The sequence below is a fragment of the Trichosurus vulpecula genome, chromosome 2, assembly GCF_011100635.1.
Source record: "Trichosurus vulpecula isolate mTriVul1 chromosome 2, mTriVul1.pri, whole genome shotgun sequence".
Taxonomy (NCBI): Eukaryota; Metazoa; Chordata; class Mammalia; order Diprotodontia; family Phalangeridae; genus Trichosurus; species Trichosurus vulpecula.
The window spans coordinates 290443027-290457382 of NC_050574.1; the positions used below are offsets into that span (position 1 = coordinate 290443027).

The 14356-nt window shown below is 39.1% G+C and overlaps 1 protein-coding gene across 1 annotated transcript in view; it reads right to left on the reverse strand.

Annotated features, from left to right (window-relative positions):
* The window catches only part of UBXN4 (UBX domain protein 4), a 41460-nt gene extending 34072 nt beyond the window's left edge, over positions 1 to 7388 (reverse strand). Inside the window, exons 1-3 of the mRNA XM_036744582.1 lie at positions 6376 to 7388; positions 2645 to 2747; positions 274 to 302 (exon numbers count right to left, since the gene is read on the reverse strand). Of these exons, the coding sequence (XP_036600477.1) occupies positions 274 to 302; positions 2645 to 2747; positions 6376 to 6457 (214 nt within the window). The 5' untranslated portion in view covers positions 6458 to 7388. The remainder of the gene's footprint in view (positions 1 to 273; positions 303 to 2644; positions 2748 to 6375) is intronic.
* Between the last annotated feature and the right edge of the window lie 6968 nt (positions 7389 to 14356).

A 14356-nucleotide genomic window follows, 5' to 3' on the forward strand; every position in this document is an offset into this window, starting at 1 on the left:
TTGGAAGTATCTTCTAAAAACTACAACCAGTTACCCTTGCTTAGCTTTTCTGACACCCAGAGAAATGTCACCCAATGAAACTGGCACTATAACTTTCATGATTTCACATGCTACACTGTTATTATCTTAAATACTAGGTAAATCACCATAAATAAAAATATGTGATTTCTTGAAAGAAAAAAAGGTGTGTGATTTTAAAAAAATTTATGAACTATTCAATTCATTAGAGTTATTCTTTGCATACAACTGAATTTTTCTCAATTCAAAGGATACAGATTTGTGAGAACTGTAGACATGCTTCACTGTAAAACAAAACCAAATATAGTCAATAGATTGTTAACAAATGTTTTCCAAGTACTAGGTTTGTTTTTTTTTAATGAACACATATTAGTGGAAAAAACACTGTGTTTGAATCAGAAGACTTGGGTTGAAGAATGGCTATACTTATGACCTATGTGCCTTTAAGCAAAAATTGAACTTCTAGGCCACTATTTCCTATCTGCAACACAAAGAAGGTGGACTAGATACTTTCTAAAGTCCCTTCCTGATTGACAGTTTGTGAATTATCCTAACTACATCTATTTCTCCAAGACATAAAAATCAACTAAAAGAAAAAAAACACCAATCCTATTACATTTAACTTAGGAGTGACTTATAATATTCTTTTTAGATGAATACAATCACAGACCACCAACTGGTCTGGTACATGATAGTGCTGAATCGCATCAAACATATACCTCTCCTCAAAGCAACAGGTTTTGCCTGATTAAGGCGACTGCTTCAAAAAACAAATTAATTCTTTTCCAAGAACTATATAGCTTGTTTCATTTTCAAAGCTTTTATTTGATAGGTCCCACAAGTACTGCCATTTGACATCACTTTAATTTCCAGTTTTTTATTTGGGAGGCAGAAAATCTAACATTTTAACATTTTATGCTCCCACCAGTCAATCCTACAGAGGCTGTGAATATCAATGGAATCAGTTTTTAGGGATAAATATTAGGAATAGTTATATTAAGAGGAAATGGAAAGTCACTTGGAGCACTAATTTCTTTCCAAGGTACAATTTCTCTCAATCTCAATAATAACTAGGTTTGCACAATAGCCCAATTTCCATTTCCAGTCAGCATTAGAATCAATGCCTCAAAATCATCATGGGGAGAAGTCATATGGTTTAAGGGACAGGGCGCTGGATTTAGAATCAGAAAATCTGGGTTCATATCTTGGTTCTATTATTTACTATCTATGTGATCTGACAAATCACCTAACTTCTTGATGGCTCAAGTTTCCTGACCTATAAATTGAGGTAGTTAGACTAGACAGTCTCTGTGGTCCTGACCGTCTCTAAATCCTATGACATTATTAATGTTAGTCTCTAAAATTAAGCAATCAAAAATAACTAGAAAGATTTCAAAAGCATGAGACTAAACTGAGTTTTAGCTTAGAAACAGATCTAAAGGACCCAGATATCTTGAAGCTGGTTATCTAATTAAAATTTCAAGTATCCTATATGATAATCTTCTTCTTTCCTAACTTTACTTCAACACTTAAATATAATATACTATTGGATGCCACTGAAAAGCTGCAAATTTTTAAGAAATAATCAATCATTAAATTTTCTATGGAGTAAAATATATTAACCAATAAGGTCAAGGAATGGAATATGTGGTTAAAAGGCTATTACATGTCCCATGTATATATACAAATGACCCATTTTTAAAGAGTTACAACATGAGCAAGCATGCTTATTATGCAAAACATTTCTATTAACAAAGAGGATGTGGGATTAGTAGATACATTTTGTTGCAGTAAATATACTGTATTACCTTCATAACCTGCAGCAGAAATAATACAGCAAGCACATGTATGTGTTCTAGGCCACAGATCACCTTGCCAACAAATCTCCATTAGAACACTCCTTTCCTCCTCCAGTCAAAGGAGGTTGTTCCTCAAGAACTGGGAAACATCCTTTCAAGAGGGTATCTCCACACATACCCACAGAAAGTGAATATGCCTACAGGGCAGCCAGTAACTTCCATATTCACAAATAGATGGCTGAGCTCTATCAGCCCTGAAAATACCTATGGTCCCTACTCTTAGTTGGGCCTTGGCCTAACTGAGGAAGCCTGCACCTAAGCCCACTTATTTATTACTACTGCCCCTGATCTAGCGCTAGCACAACTGAAAACTTTCACCAACAACTCTGTCAAAACATTTTTATTCCCAGAGTATTTCTTAATTGAGGCATCAATGCACACAGTATGTAACTTAATCTTTCTTCTATGATTTGGAAGGCACTTTAGAACCTTGCAGAGGCTTTGAGTTTTTATTATGAAGATCAATTACCACTGTACTATAAATATGTAAAAGCACTTAAAGCGAGCTATTGGTTAGAATACTGGATAAATCAGTTTTACTCTTTGGCAGACCATTAAAACTTTAAACAGTTTCATTTAAATAAACGTACCAATGAATCTAGAAAAGCTAACTGGACATAATTTCCTAGCCTGTTATAGCATTCTAGTATCTGCCAAATCCACATTCTTATAGTCCAAAGTATACTATGACAATGCAGAATCAGAGCCTGCATTAACTATGACTAGAAAAGTTGAAAACGAAAAAAAGTAATAGGATGTGAGCAAACCTTTTGGTATCAATTTTAATTGCCACGAAACTGTCCGAAGAAGCTTCTGTAACCTTTTCATCCTCCCAACTTTCAGCCATCTGTGCAGACTGTTCATCATCACCTGTAAAGCATTTAAAAAATTCTTAGACCCTAAAGATCTACTAATCCCAAATTCTAATCTATTCATGTGAATTTTTTTTTCTGGGGATAAGGAATGGGAAAAAAAGGACATTTCCTTAAAAATTTAATTGCCATGACTACCTTTTCATGCCAAATTTGAAAACTGAAATCTTCACAAAATATTAAGCGAAAAAGTACATATCTGAAGAGTATTTTAAAACTGATCTGCTGATATTTTTGAGTATAGGGTTCTTTTCCTGAAACAAATGCTCAAACATAAAGGAAAAGAGAGGAACAAAACGTTCACAGGCACTGTATATTGTATGCTTCCAAAAACATTTTAATATGTTGAATTTGTATAACACCTTTCTTCAAAGGAGTTCAACAATCTTCAGCAAAATTGTACATTTTTTCACTCAAAATCTCAACAAGGTAGAAAAGTGTTAAGTGTGGTTTTTTCTCCTTTTACAGATAAAAGAATGATTTGCCTAAAATCACTATGCTAGTAAACAGAAGAGCAGACATAATGACTCCAGAGTCTTCCTAGGCCATTTCCACTGGACTTATTCATTTTCCTAAGTATAAAATAAAAAGCTCGTTTGCAGTTTCACATATTCTCTTTGCTGTATCTATAATACCCTATCTATAATACCCTGGACGTCTCTAACAGTTTTTTTGAGACGTAGTAGGTAGTCTCTTAGTCTCATAACAATAACAATTCTCTGACTTCTTCAACTTATATGCGAAAATTTGTCAAAAGCATGAATTGCCTATAAAATCTTTACAGGTAAAAGGTTACATGAATCAGAAACTACCTCTAAGACCAAGATTCCTTCAGGCTGTGGAAATGTCTCTCCAGTTTTCCATTGGCCTGAGTACTGTTCCCACTGCAATATGTATATTGCTATCATGAACTGAAATCCAGGTAAGCTCTGAACCCTAACTAGAATTTTCAAAGTCACAGATATAGTGCCAAGAGGGCTGCTGGCATAGTTTCCTACTTCCACTGTCTACATATTTGCATTAGAGCTATAAATCCTACTTTGAAAATCCCAGACTAGGCAAAGGGCTAATATGCTGTAATTGTAGGAATGGTTTTTTGAAACAGGTCATTAGATAGGCACTCTGTCAGATTGCCAATAATCTATGTACAAACCTTCCAACAAAACAGTCATTATTATAATGCTAAATGAATGCAATATGTGTTTATCAGTATCAAGTTAATTTAAAAAGCAATGCAGTATACAGAAAACTCCAAAGCAAAAGACTTAGTATTTTGTCCTATTATAAATACATCTCATTACTATTTGACTGGATTCCTAAGTATTTATGTAATTAAATCTAACCTAACCTCTAACACATCATTTTAAATCTAACATTACCTCTGAGGGCATTTTCTTGTAAAAGATATTTGTTTGCTTGTTGTGAACACACAGTGAGTACCCTAACACTCCAGAATGCTGAATTTCTTAATTTTTGTGAATTTAAGTGACTATTTGAGAAGTCTATATTTGTTCCACAAAACTGTCATGCTCTTATGGAATAAAAGAGCACATATTGCAAAACTCCTATAAAAACTTAATTTCTAGGTTAAGACCAAAGCTGAGAAGTTTAACACCCAAGGTAATTTTATTTGTAAAACGTCAAACAAAAGATTATTGGATTTTACATCATTACAGCCATTTAAATATCTAACTATACAATCAAACTGACACTGTACTAAGGAGTCAGAAGACCAGGGTTAAAGTTCCAGCTCTACCACTTACTTACCATATGCTTATTACTTAACCTCTGACTCGGTTTGCTCATTTGTAAAGCAGGGATTAATAACACCTGCCTTGCCTACTTACAATAGGTTACTGTAAAGATCAAATTAATGTATGCGGAAAATGCTTTGAAATCTTTAAAGTGCTATAAGAGTGTGAAGTATCATTTCAGTGAAATTAATTATATGCCTTATGACTTCCCCTTTTCTGACACATTTTTACAACAATACAAGTTATTTTATGTATACCCAGAATAGTAGGCACTACATAATTTCCAAATAGACAGTATGTAAGGACAATTAAAATGATTCAAGATTAGTTAAAATGATCTTCCATTTGCCAGAATTTTAGAACTAATTTTTTTTAAAAATGGAAAACTTCATCTCCCCAGGAAAATCGGATTTTAATACAATGTTTTTCATATTTTCCCACCACGAGCTTCACTGCTATAAATATAATTTTGGTGTTGTAGTATACTGTCCAAAAGGGAAATGGGAAAATGCAATATTATTGAACAAAAATAACTAATAAATCTTGGTCTAACAGTAGACACATATTCTGTTCTGATCCACATAATTCAAATCTGAAAAAAACAGATATTAGCGTTAGGCATACTGAAAACCTGGATGACCGCAATAAAATGTGAGAATGTGGAGCAAAATCACCCAGGGAAATGCAATCCGCGGGCATAATTTAAAAAATTAGTTAAGCCACATTTACAGCTGTGACAAACTGCTGAGAGGTTTAAAAAGGGAAAAAAGTCCTGAAGATCCATACAATGTTAAAAAAGTAGAAAGGATTTTTTTTAAACCTTACCTTACAATCATCATTCTACACGAGTAACACTGTCACATTATACTGCTCAAAAGTTTTGGCCTTCCCAAACTAACAACGGTAACTAAGATCATCAGGTGGTTTCTCTTTGTTGTTTACCAATGACACAGCTTTCTTCCTGACCTTCCGCAACTAATTACGAACACAATCCAGCATCCATCCGAAACCTCAGAAATTAAGCGTGTAGTTTTACAGCATTTTGAAATTCTTGGTGGTGGAAAGCTCTTTCCCCGATAACTACCACCAGCTGCCGGATTGGGATCGGCAGTGTACACTACTACCACGGGGGTTTGGCTGGGAAATGACATTTCCTCTGACCCTGCAGCTGGGAGGATGAAGGAAGAGGACGGGATGGAAGGGGAGAGGAGGGAAACGGAGGTGGAGAATGCCCCACAGCACCAACACTCCCTCTCATCCCCACTTCCCCGGCGTCTTCCTGGGCAAGGCGCCGTTTTAGGAAGCCAGGCCGGGGCACACGGACCGGCCCTGAGCGCTCCTAGGACGAGGCCAAAGGGCTGCAGGAGCCTGGGGAGGTCTAGCTCAGGTATACTGGAGCAGGGAGAGGAGAGGCAGAAGGGGGCGGAGAAAACTGGGGGCGATGTGTGGTGGGGAGGGAAGGAGATTAGGGGGACACGGGGGGGATGGGGAAGAAAGAGGAAAGGAAGAAGGCTGCCTCAGTCTCTCCTGGCGTTAGAAGGGGAGTGAAGCTGGAGGGGGACTGGGGGGGGGGGAACAGGATGCCGGCTCGGGGGGCGCTACCCTGGGAGGTTTTGGGGGGCGGGGCAGTTAACTGAGAAGGATGAAAAGCTGGGGTCTATCCCGGAGAACAGGAGGGTTCCCCTCCCCCCCCCCCAGCTCAGGGGGTGACGAAGGGACGAGGGGGGAGGCGGGGGCCTCCGCGGCTAGACCGTCACCGGCTGTCGGCCCAGCGATGGCCCGCGGGGGATTGGGGGGGCTTTGCAGGTAAAGGGCCGGGGGATAGCGAGGTTGAGGGGGTAGGTTGCCCGCGGCCTGGGACGCCCCCTTCACCTGCCACGAAGACCACGAAGACTGCTCCGCTCTGCTTGGCCGCCGCGATGGCGGCCGGGATCGCGCCCTGGAACCACAGCATCGTCCCGCTCGGGCCCAGACGGACGATCAGGTGGACAGAAGCCCGGCAGCCGTCGCTATCGCCCCCGCCTAGCCCGCCCTGTGTCACCGCAGCCGGCCGGCAACCTGGGCCCCCGCCCCCTGACACACACACACACACACACACACACAACTTCCCCCTACACACATACACCAACACACTCCCTTGAGCCGTCTCCCAGGGCGCGCGCACGGCGTGTCACGGGCACGGCTCTGCCGTCTCCCGGTCTCGTCCCAGTCACTAGAACCCGTCGGGGACTCGGAGAGAGTGAGAGGCCTCGAGTGCGTATTGCGTAATACGTATACACGTACAGGCGCGCGCGTGCCCGCGGAGACGAGGGGCGGGGCCAAGGGAGAGGAGGTAGGAAACTGGAAAGGATGACTAACCGCTCGCACGCGCCAACTCGTTCCCCACTTCCCCTAAGGGATCACGGGAATTGTAGTCTTGAGAGGGGCTCCGCCCATGTTGAAGGGAGTCGGGGGTAACTAACTGATTTCATCAGCTCACATTTGTCTCGCTATAAAAGCATCCCGGCCCTGAAGCGGAATTAGGATGAAGCGTAAAAGAGGGGAGGCGGCTTCCCTCATTGTCAGAAGCGGGCGGCTTCTGCCGGATCTGCCCACCCGCTGGGGTGCCCTCCCCGTCTTCTGGGAGGCCTCCCTTACAGTGCTCCGCCCTCTCTGGGCCTCACAACCTCCATCCGCCTAGACTAGGGGCATGGTGCCGTTGCTAAGAGGGGCAACCTGGCTCTCCTGGTTCCCCGAGAAAGGCGTTGAGAAAGGGAGCAGAGGCCGTCGGTCACCACCATGGGAAGGGTGACGGAGAAGCCGGAGACACAGGGCCCCCTCACCCTCAGGGAGCTCCCGGTGTGGTGATGGGGACCACCCACAGGGGCTTCCAGCTCTGATGGGGTGGGGGGTGGGGGTGAGGGTGGGGGTGGGAGGAGACCGACTTTGATGGATCTGTGATGTCATCAATGTGGATAGTCCCCCCGACAGAGTAGTTCGCGACCCATCTAAACCTCATCGTCTGCTGCCCAGGTGGATGGCCCCCAGAAAATGCTCCCCAGGGAGAACCCCCCCACACAAATTCTGGAGAGCTGCCACCCATTGTCCATCTCTCCTTCCTGGTTTTTGTTACATTGGCTCCTGACATTTCCAGGCATAGACGTTTTCAAGATGTTTCTTGCTTTTAAGTGATAGGTTATAGCCTGTTTTCACCATCCACGTGTCATTTGACTGCCTTTGGGGTAACCCACCGTCTGATTTTGCTGAGACTGACTTCTAGTGATGTAGGAGGCAGATTATTGGTGTTCAGAAAATGAGTTTTTGTTTGAAGGAGTAGCTCGGGAATCATTTAAAGCACAGTTCATTTTTCCAAATGCCACATAGCCTTTCTTCTCTTCCTACGCATTTCTGAGCTAGTTTGTTGTTCATCTAATGTCCAAGGCTCTCACACACACACACGCACACTCACACACACAAACGCACATGAACCAGCTGTGGTTAACTACACATAGTCTGAAAACTAGTCTAAATTTACTTGGTTTTTCCTGTTTAGTTACATTAGCACAAACAAGAACATTTCTTTAGAGATAAGAACCCCTCTTCTATTTGGACTCTAGGCTGAATGTGCTCCACGACATCCTTTTAAAAACATAATTTATCTTGCTTCCTACCTTGCTTGAAATCGACAGTGAGAGAATGGATGAAGTTATCTCTCTTGTTCCATTGAAGTCTCAAGGTATTTTTTTTTATGATTTTGACATATGTATGGAAGATACCGTGTCAGAGGAAAACTTTAAGAATAAATTTAATTTTTATATAGTCAACAAAAAATACGCCCACCAGGTTCTGAGGTTTCTCACCTTAGACTCATTTAAAAAGCAATATTAGTGGCGTTTTATGTTTATACCGAAGTTAATTTCCCCTAACTGTAGCACCCCCATTGAACCCTTCCTTGCTACTAAAGAAAGCATTTAAGCAAAACCAACAGACACAAAAACATCTGATAGCATATACCACAATCGTCATTCAGTCTCCCACCTCTCTACTGAAAGAAAGGACGTGTGTTTAATCATCAGTCGTCTGGGGCTGAGGTTAGTCATTAAAATTAACTACAGTTCTACTGTCTATTCATATTTTTCTTCACTTTGAGTGAATAAAAACATTTATTAGGTACTTTTGTAACTATAAACATGTTTGTTGTATGCTGCGATTTGTGAAATCCTACCTGTTGGAATACAGGAAGTATACCATAAAAAGAAAGGTCCTGTTATTCATAAAGTTCATAGGACCATATATTTAGAGCTAGAAAGGACTTTAGAAGCCATCAGATCCTCATTTTACAGTTGGGTAAACTGAGATACGGTGAATTTAAATGATTTGTTCAGGGTCACAACATTTAGGGTCATGAGAAGTATTTAAACCTAGGTCTTTCTTCCTCCAATAATAATAATAATAGCTAACATTTTACATAGTGCTTACTGCGCACCAGGCACTGCGCTAAGTGCTTTACAGTTATCTCATTGGATCCTCACAAGAGCCATGCAAGGTACATCCCCTTATTATCCCCATTTTACAGATGAGGAAACTGAGGCAAACACTTGTTAAATGATTCACCCAGGGTCACACAGTCATGCCATTATAGATACTACTTATGATTCTTAGGGCTTAATACCACGGCTTATTGTACAATACTTATGGTAATCATACAATACAGTGTTTTCTAGGACATTCTTGATTTCAAGAAAAGAAAGTATACTTTTCATTAGACTATGCAAAAGGAAAAATTCTTTGTCAGACTATATGTCCTAATTTTTGGTTTTCTTAATTTGGTAACTGTAATTGTATGTTAGGCACTGAGTTGCTTTCCTAGTACAGGTGATGGGTTTCCTGGATCAGTAATGCTTTCACCTTTTTCCCCTTATGTAGTACACACATATGGAATGGGGAAGTACAGTAGGGTAATGAGTAGAATGTTAAACTTGGACTTGTCTGATAGCATATTTTTAAAATCTCTTAAGACTCTTTTTAGCTACGGGGTAGGTCATTCAGCCTCTCAGAGCTGCAGTTTCATCATTTGTCAAATTAGAATAATAATGCTTATTATAGTAGTACCTACCTCATAGGGTTGTTGGGAAAATACCATGGGGAAGTACCACATAAAGTGATATATAAATTATGTATTATGGAGCAGAGGATATAATCTATGGCTATAAAACATAGTTTTTCTTGTCTGATGCTATTTCAGGGGTTTGACCCCATAAATTTTATTTTATTTCCTTTATCTGGTATCAACTCTCTGGTATCATCCAGACTTAAAAAAAAAAGATTTTTATATATCTATTGTTGCTTTTTATTTTTATACCAATTCCTTCCATTGAATCCTTCCTTAAAACTAAAGAAAACATGTAAGCAAAACCAGACACAGAAACCATGTCTGATAGTCAGTCCACATCCATAGTCCCTCACCTCTCAATTGAAAGAAAGTACATGTCTTCTGAGGCTGAGGTTGGTCATTAAAATTAGTCAGAGTTTTAATATCTTTTCATGTTTTTACCTTATTGAATGAATAAATTAAAGTATTTATTAAGCACTTACTGTATGCAAGGCACTGTAGTGAGAGCTAGGGATGCAAATAAGATAGTCCCTGCTCTCCAGAAGCTCACATTGTACTGGGGCTGGAAGGGAGGAGGAGGAGGAAGCAAATGTGAAAGTTTTCCGGGGCAAGTCACATGGAAAGGTCCCATGGTGCATAGGGGGCAGCAGCAAAACAAATACTTCTTTCTACTTTGCTATTAGTTCATATAAGGTTTTCCAGGTTTCTCTGAATTCTTCATCTTTATCTTTGCTTCTACAGGGTGTTCCTAAAGTCTTGGACACATAGGCAAAAATGCATATTTTCAAGAAATGAAATGAATGAAATTTTCAACATTTTATTTAATTGGAATATTAATAGATAACATCTTCAATATGATTTCCATCATTTGTGACGCAAAGGTTGATGCGCTTTGCAAGGTTCATGTGAACTCAATGCAGTAACTCCACATTGTCATCAATTTTAGCACATTCACTCTTTATGCGTTCAATCAAGTGGTTGCATCTGTGACTTTCAGTGAGTACACCTGGTTCTTTAGCATACCCCAGAAAAAGAAGTCAAGGGGGCTAAGATCTGTTAATATTCCAAATATTTCAAAATATGCATTTTTGAGACTTTAGGGACACCCTGTAGTGCAATGTATAGTGAATATGCCGTTGTGTTCAGATACCAAAATTTGTTTAAACATTACTCAGAAAATAGGCACCCACTTGATTTCTAGTTTTTACTTCCACAAAAGTGATGCTTTTGAACATTTTGTTATAGATATATTTCACCCAGATTTGAGAAGGAAAGAAAAGCATGAAAACAATTATGAATATTGAAGTAATCTAATACAGTGGAAAAAAACACGAATCCTGCAGTTAGAGTACTGATAATTACTCCCTGTGTCATCTTGGGTAAGTCTTAACCTCCTTAGACCTCATTTTTCTCACCTGTGCAATGAGGGGGTTGGGCCAGGCCTCTGAGGTCCCTTCTAGCTCAAGTTAGATCCCATGTACCCAAGTGCTAAGAGTTGCTGGATCACAGATCACAGAGTTGTTATTTTAGTATTGATCATCTCCAAACATCAACTGCTAGCCGTGTTGTTACTGCAGCTACTTTTCTTGAGAGAAAACAAAACAAATGTATAAACAAATCTGTTTTCTAATTGATTTTACAGTAATATTTGCTTTGTAATCAACGAAGGGGAAGTACTTTGTGGTTGGTTGCCATTAGGGAGAATTTTTCTATCTCTAGCTGAGGCTTTTCAAGGAGTGGCTTGAGCTTCATTAAGCTTCTATTTATCCCATAGCTATTAGCTATTTAATTTCTTCCACATTAATTAAATTCCTCTTGGAATAATATGATCATTTAACAATCTTCCAGGATAACATCATCTTTGTAGGAATAAGAAGCTAACACATTCCAAATAATTTCTTCCTCACTAGGAGTTTACCCTAAACTATCTAATAGACTGCATTACAATTTGATTCCCAGCATTTTCCCAAAGGCCTCCAACTGATACATTTACCAATTGAATTGTAATGCTGCTTATAGAAACAGCACCTCCTTACGTAGGGTATCCCCTTTTTGGTGGTTTGTTTTCTTAACTTGATTTTTAGGTTTGACTTTAAATGAAGTTTTCCGATCTCCAAAACCCCTGAACTCTTTCAATGGAAATATGTATTTGCACTGTACCATTAAACTAACTGTTTGACCTTAGACAAATCATCTCGCTTTCCTGGGCCAAAGTTTGTCATGTGTACAATGAAGACGTCAAAGCTCCTATCCCTTTGCCCACCTGTAACTGCCAACACTAAAAAGGGAAATCTGAGAAGTTAAAAAAAAACTCCTTATGTCTTTTCTATTCTCTTTCCTTTTTTTTTTTCCACTTAGACCAAATAAGGAAAGATAAGACAAAGTCTTAAGCATATTGTCATAGGGACTTGACAGGAGGTAGGGATTAATATGGTATAACCAAATGTATTAAATCGTCTAAGGACTGGGGCTATGAAGTAAAAGGCCCTTAATAGTATTTGCATTAACCTTGTTAGCTTTGTCTTAAGAATATATCATTGCATCTGCCAAGACAAGCCTGGGAACTATATGAACACATTTACAAAACACTTTTCACACAAAGTCAGATCTAAACAAATGAAAAAATATAAATTGTTCTTGGGTAGGCTGAGCCACTATAATAAAAAGGACAATTCTGTCTAAATTAATTTGCTTATTCAGGGTCATATAAATCAAACTACCAAAAAAGTATTTAATAGAGCTGAAAAAAATGACAAAATTCATCTGGAAGGGCAAAAGGTCAAGAATATTAATGGGATTAATAAAAAAAAGTATCAGCTCTCAAACTGTAGTATAGCAATAATCATCAAAACAATCTGGTATTGGCTAAGAAATAGAGCGGTGGATTAGTGGAATGGATTAGGTACATAATGCAGTAGTAAATGACCATTGTAGTCTAGTATTTGATAAACCCAAAGATCCAAGCCTTTGAGACAAAATCTCACTATTTGACAAAAATTGCCATGAAAACTGGAAAAGAATTTGGCAGAAACTAGGTATAGAACAGCACATCACACCAGATTCCAAGATAAGATCAAAATGGGTACATTATTTAGACATGAAGGGTGATACCATAAGCAAATTAGGGGAGCATGAAATAGTTTACCTGTCAGATCTATGGATAAGGAAAGAACTTATGACCAAATGAGAGAGAGCATCATAAGATGTATAGTGAATAATTTTGATTAAATTAAAAAGGGTTTGCACAAACAAAACCATTGTAGCCAAGGTTAGAAGGAAAGTAGAAAACGGGGGGAAAACGTTTATAGCAAATGTCTCTAATAAAGTCTTCATTTCTCAACTATATAGAAACTGAGTCAAATTTGTAAGAATATAACACATTCCCCAATTGATAAATGGTCAAGGGATTTTAACAGGCGGTTTTCAAAAGAAGAAATCAAAGCTATCTCTAGTCATATGAAAAAGTCTCTAAATCACTAGTGACTAGAAAAATGCAAATTAAAACAACTCTGAGGTACTACCTCAGGGGATGTGGGAAAACTGGACACTAATGCACTGTTGGTAGAATTGTGGACTAATCTAACCATTCTGTAGAGCAGTTTGGAACTATGCTCAAAGGGCTATAAAACTATGCATATCCTTTGAATCCAGTAATACCACTGCTAGGTCTGTATTCCAAAGAGATCAAAGAAAAAGGAAAAGATCCTATATCTACAAAAATATTTATAGCAGCTCTTTTTGTGGTGGCAAAGAATTGGAAATTGAGGGATGCCCTTGAATTGGGGGATGGCTAAACAAGTTGCGATATATGATAGTAATGGAATACTATTGTGCTATAAGAAATAACAAGCAAGATGATTTCAGAAAAAGCTGTAAAGACTTACATGAACTGATGCAAAGTGAAATGAGCAGGACTAGAAGAAAATTGTACACAGTAACAGCAATATTGAATGATGATCACCTGTGAATGACAGTTTTTCTCAGCAATACAATGATCCAAGACAATTCTGAAGTACTCATGATGCTGTCCACCTCCAGAGAAAGAATTGATGGAGTCTGAAAGCAGATCTAAGCAGACTATTTTTCACTTTATTTTGGGGGGGAGGGGTTTGGTCTGTGTTTTCTTTCATAATAGGAAAAAATGACATATTATTGCTTGCATGTTATCTCAAGGTTACAGGATAGTTTCTGACTGAATAAAGAGAAGTGGCAATAGACCATGGAAAAAAGAGATTTTTGAAAAATCGACCCTGATTGTTAAAGGCTATACTAACAAGGACTGTGCTAATGCGTGCTGATGATATCATAATGAGAGTAAACAACAAAGGCATGATATGTGTTTGCACTGTACCATTAAACTAACTGTTTGACCCTGATTATTGAGTGACATTTGAGAAGGGATTGAGGAGAAACACCACCTAGATCAGGAAGTATATAACCTCATGAATATAATGTCTTTTGACCAGAAGAAAAGCAACATTTGGGCTACATAATGCAGCAAACACTCCCTATAGTTCTTTGCCAGATCTATGCAAGCTCAATATTAGTGTTTATATATTCGTAAGTTTAAACCTCTTTGTTTTTCTGAAACCCTCTTGGCCACAGCAAAAGAGATGATTTCTCAAGCTTCAGGGGAACAACATTCAGTTCAGTGGGCAGAATGAACCAAGTCACTGATTTATAAGCATATTAGAACTGTTACCTAAACAACAGAACCACCCTCTCCACACTGTACCCTCTCCCTCCAGCCCCCAACACCAT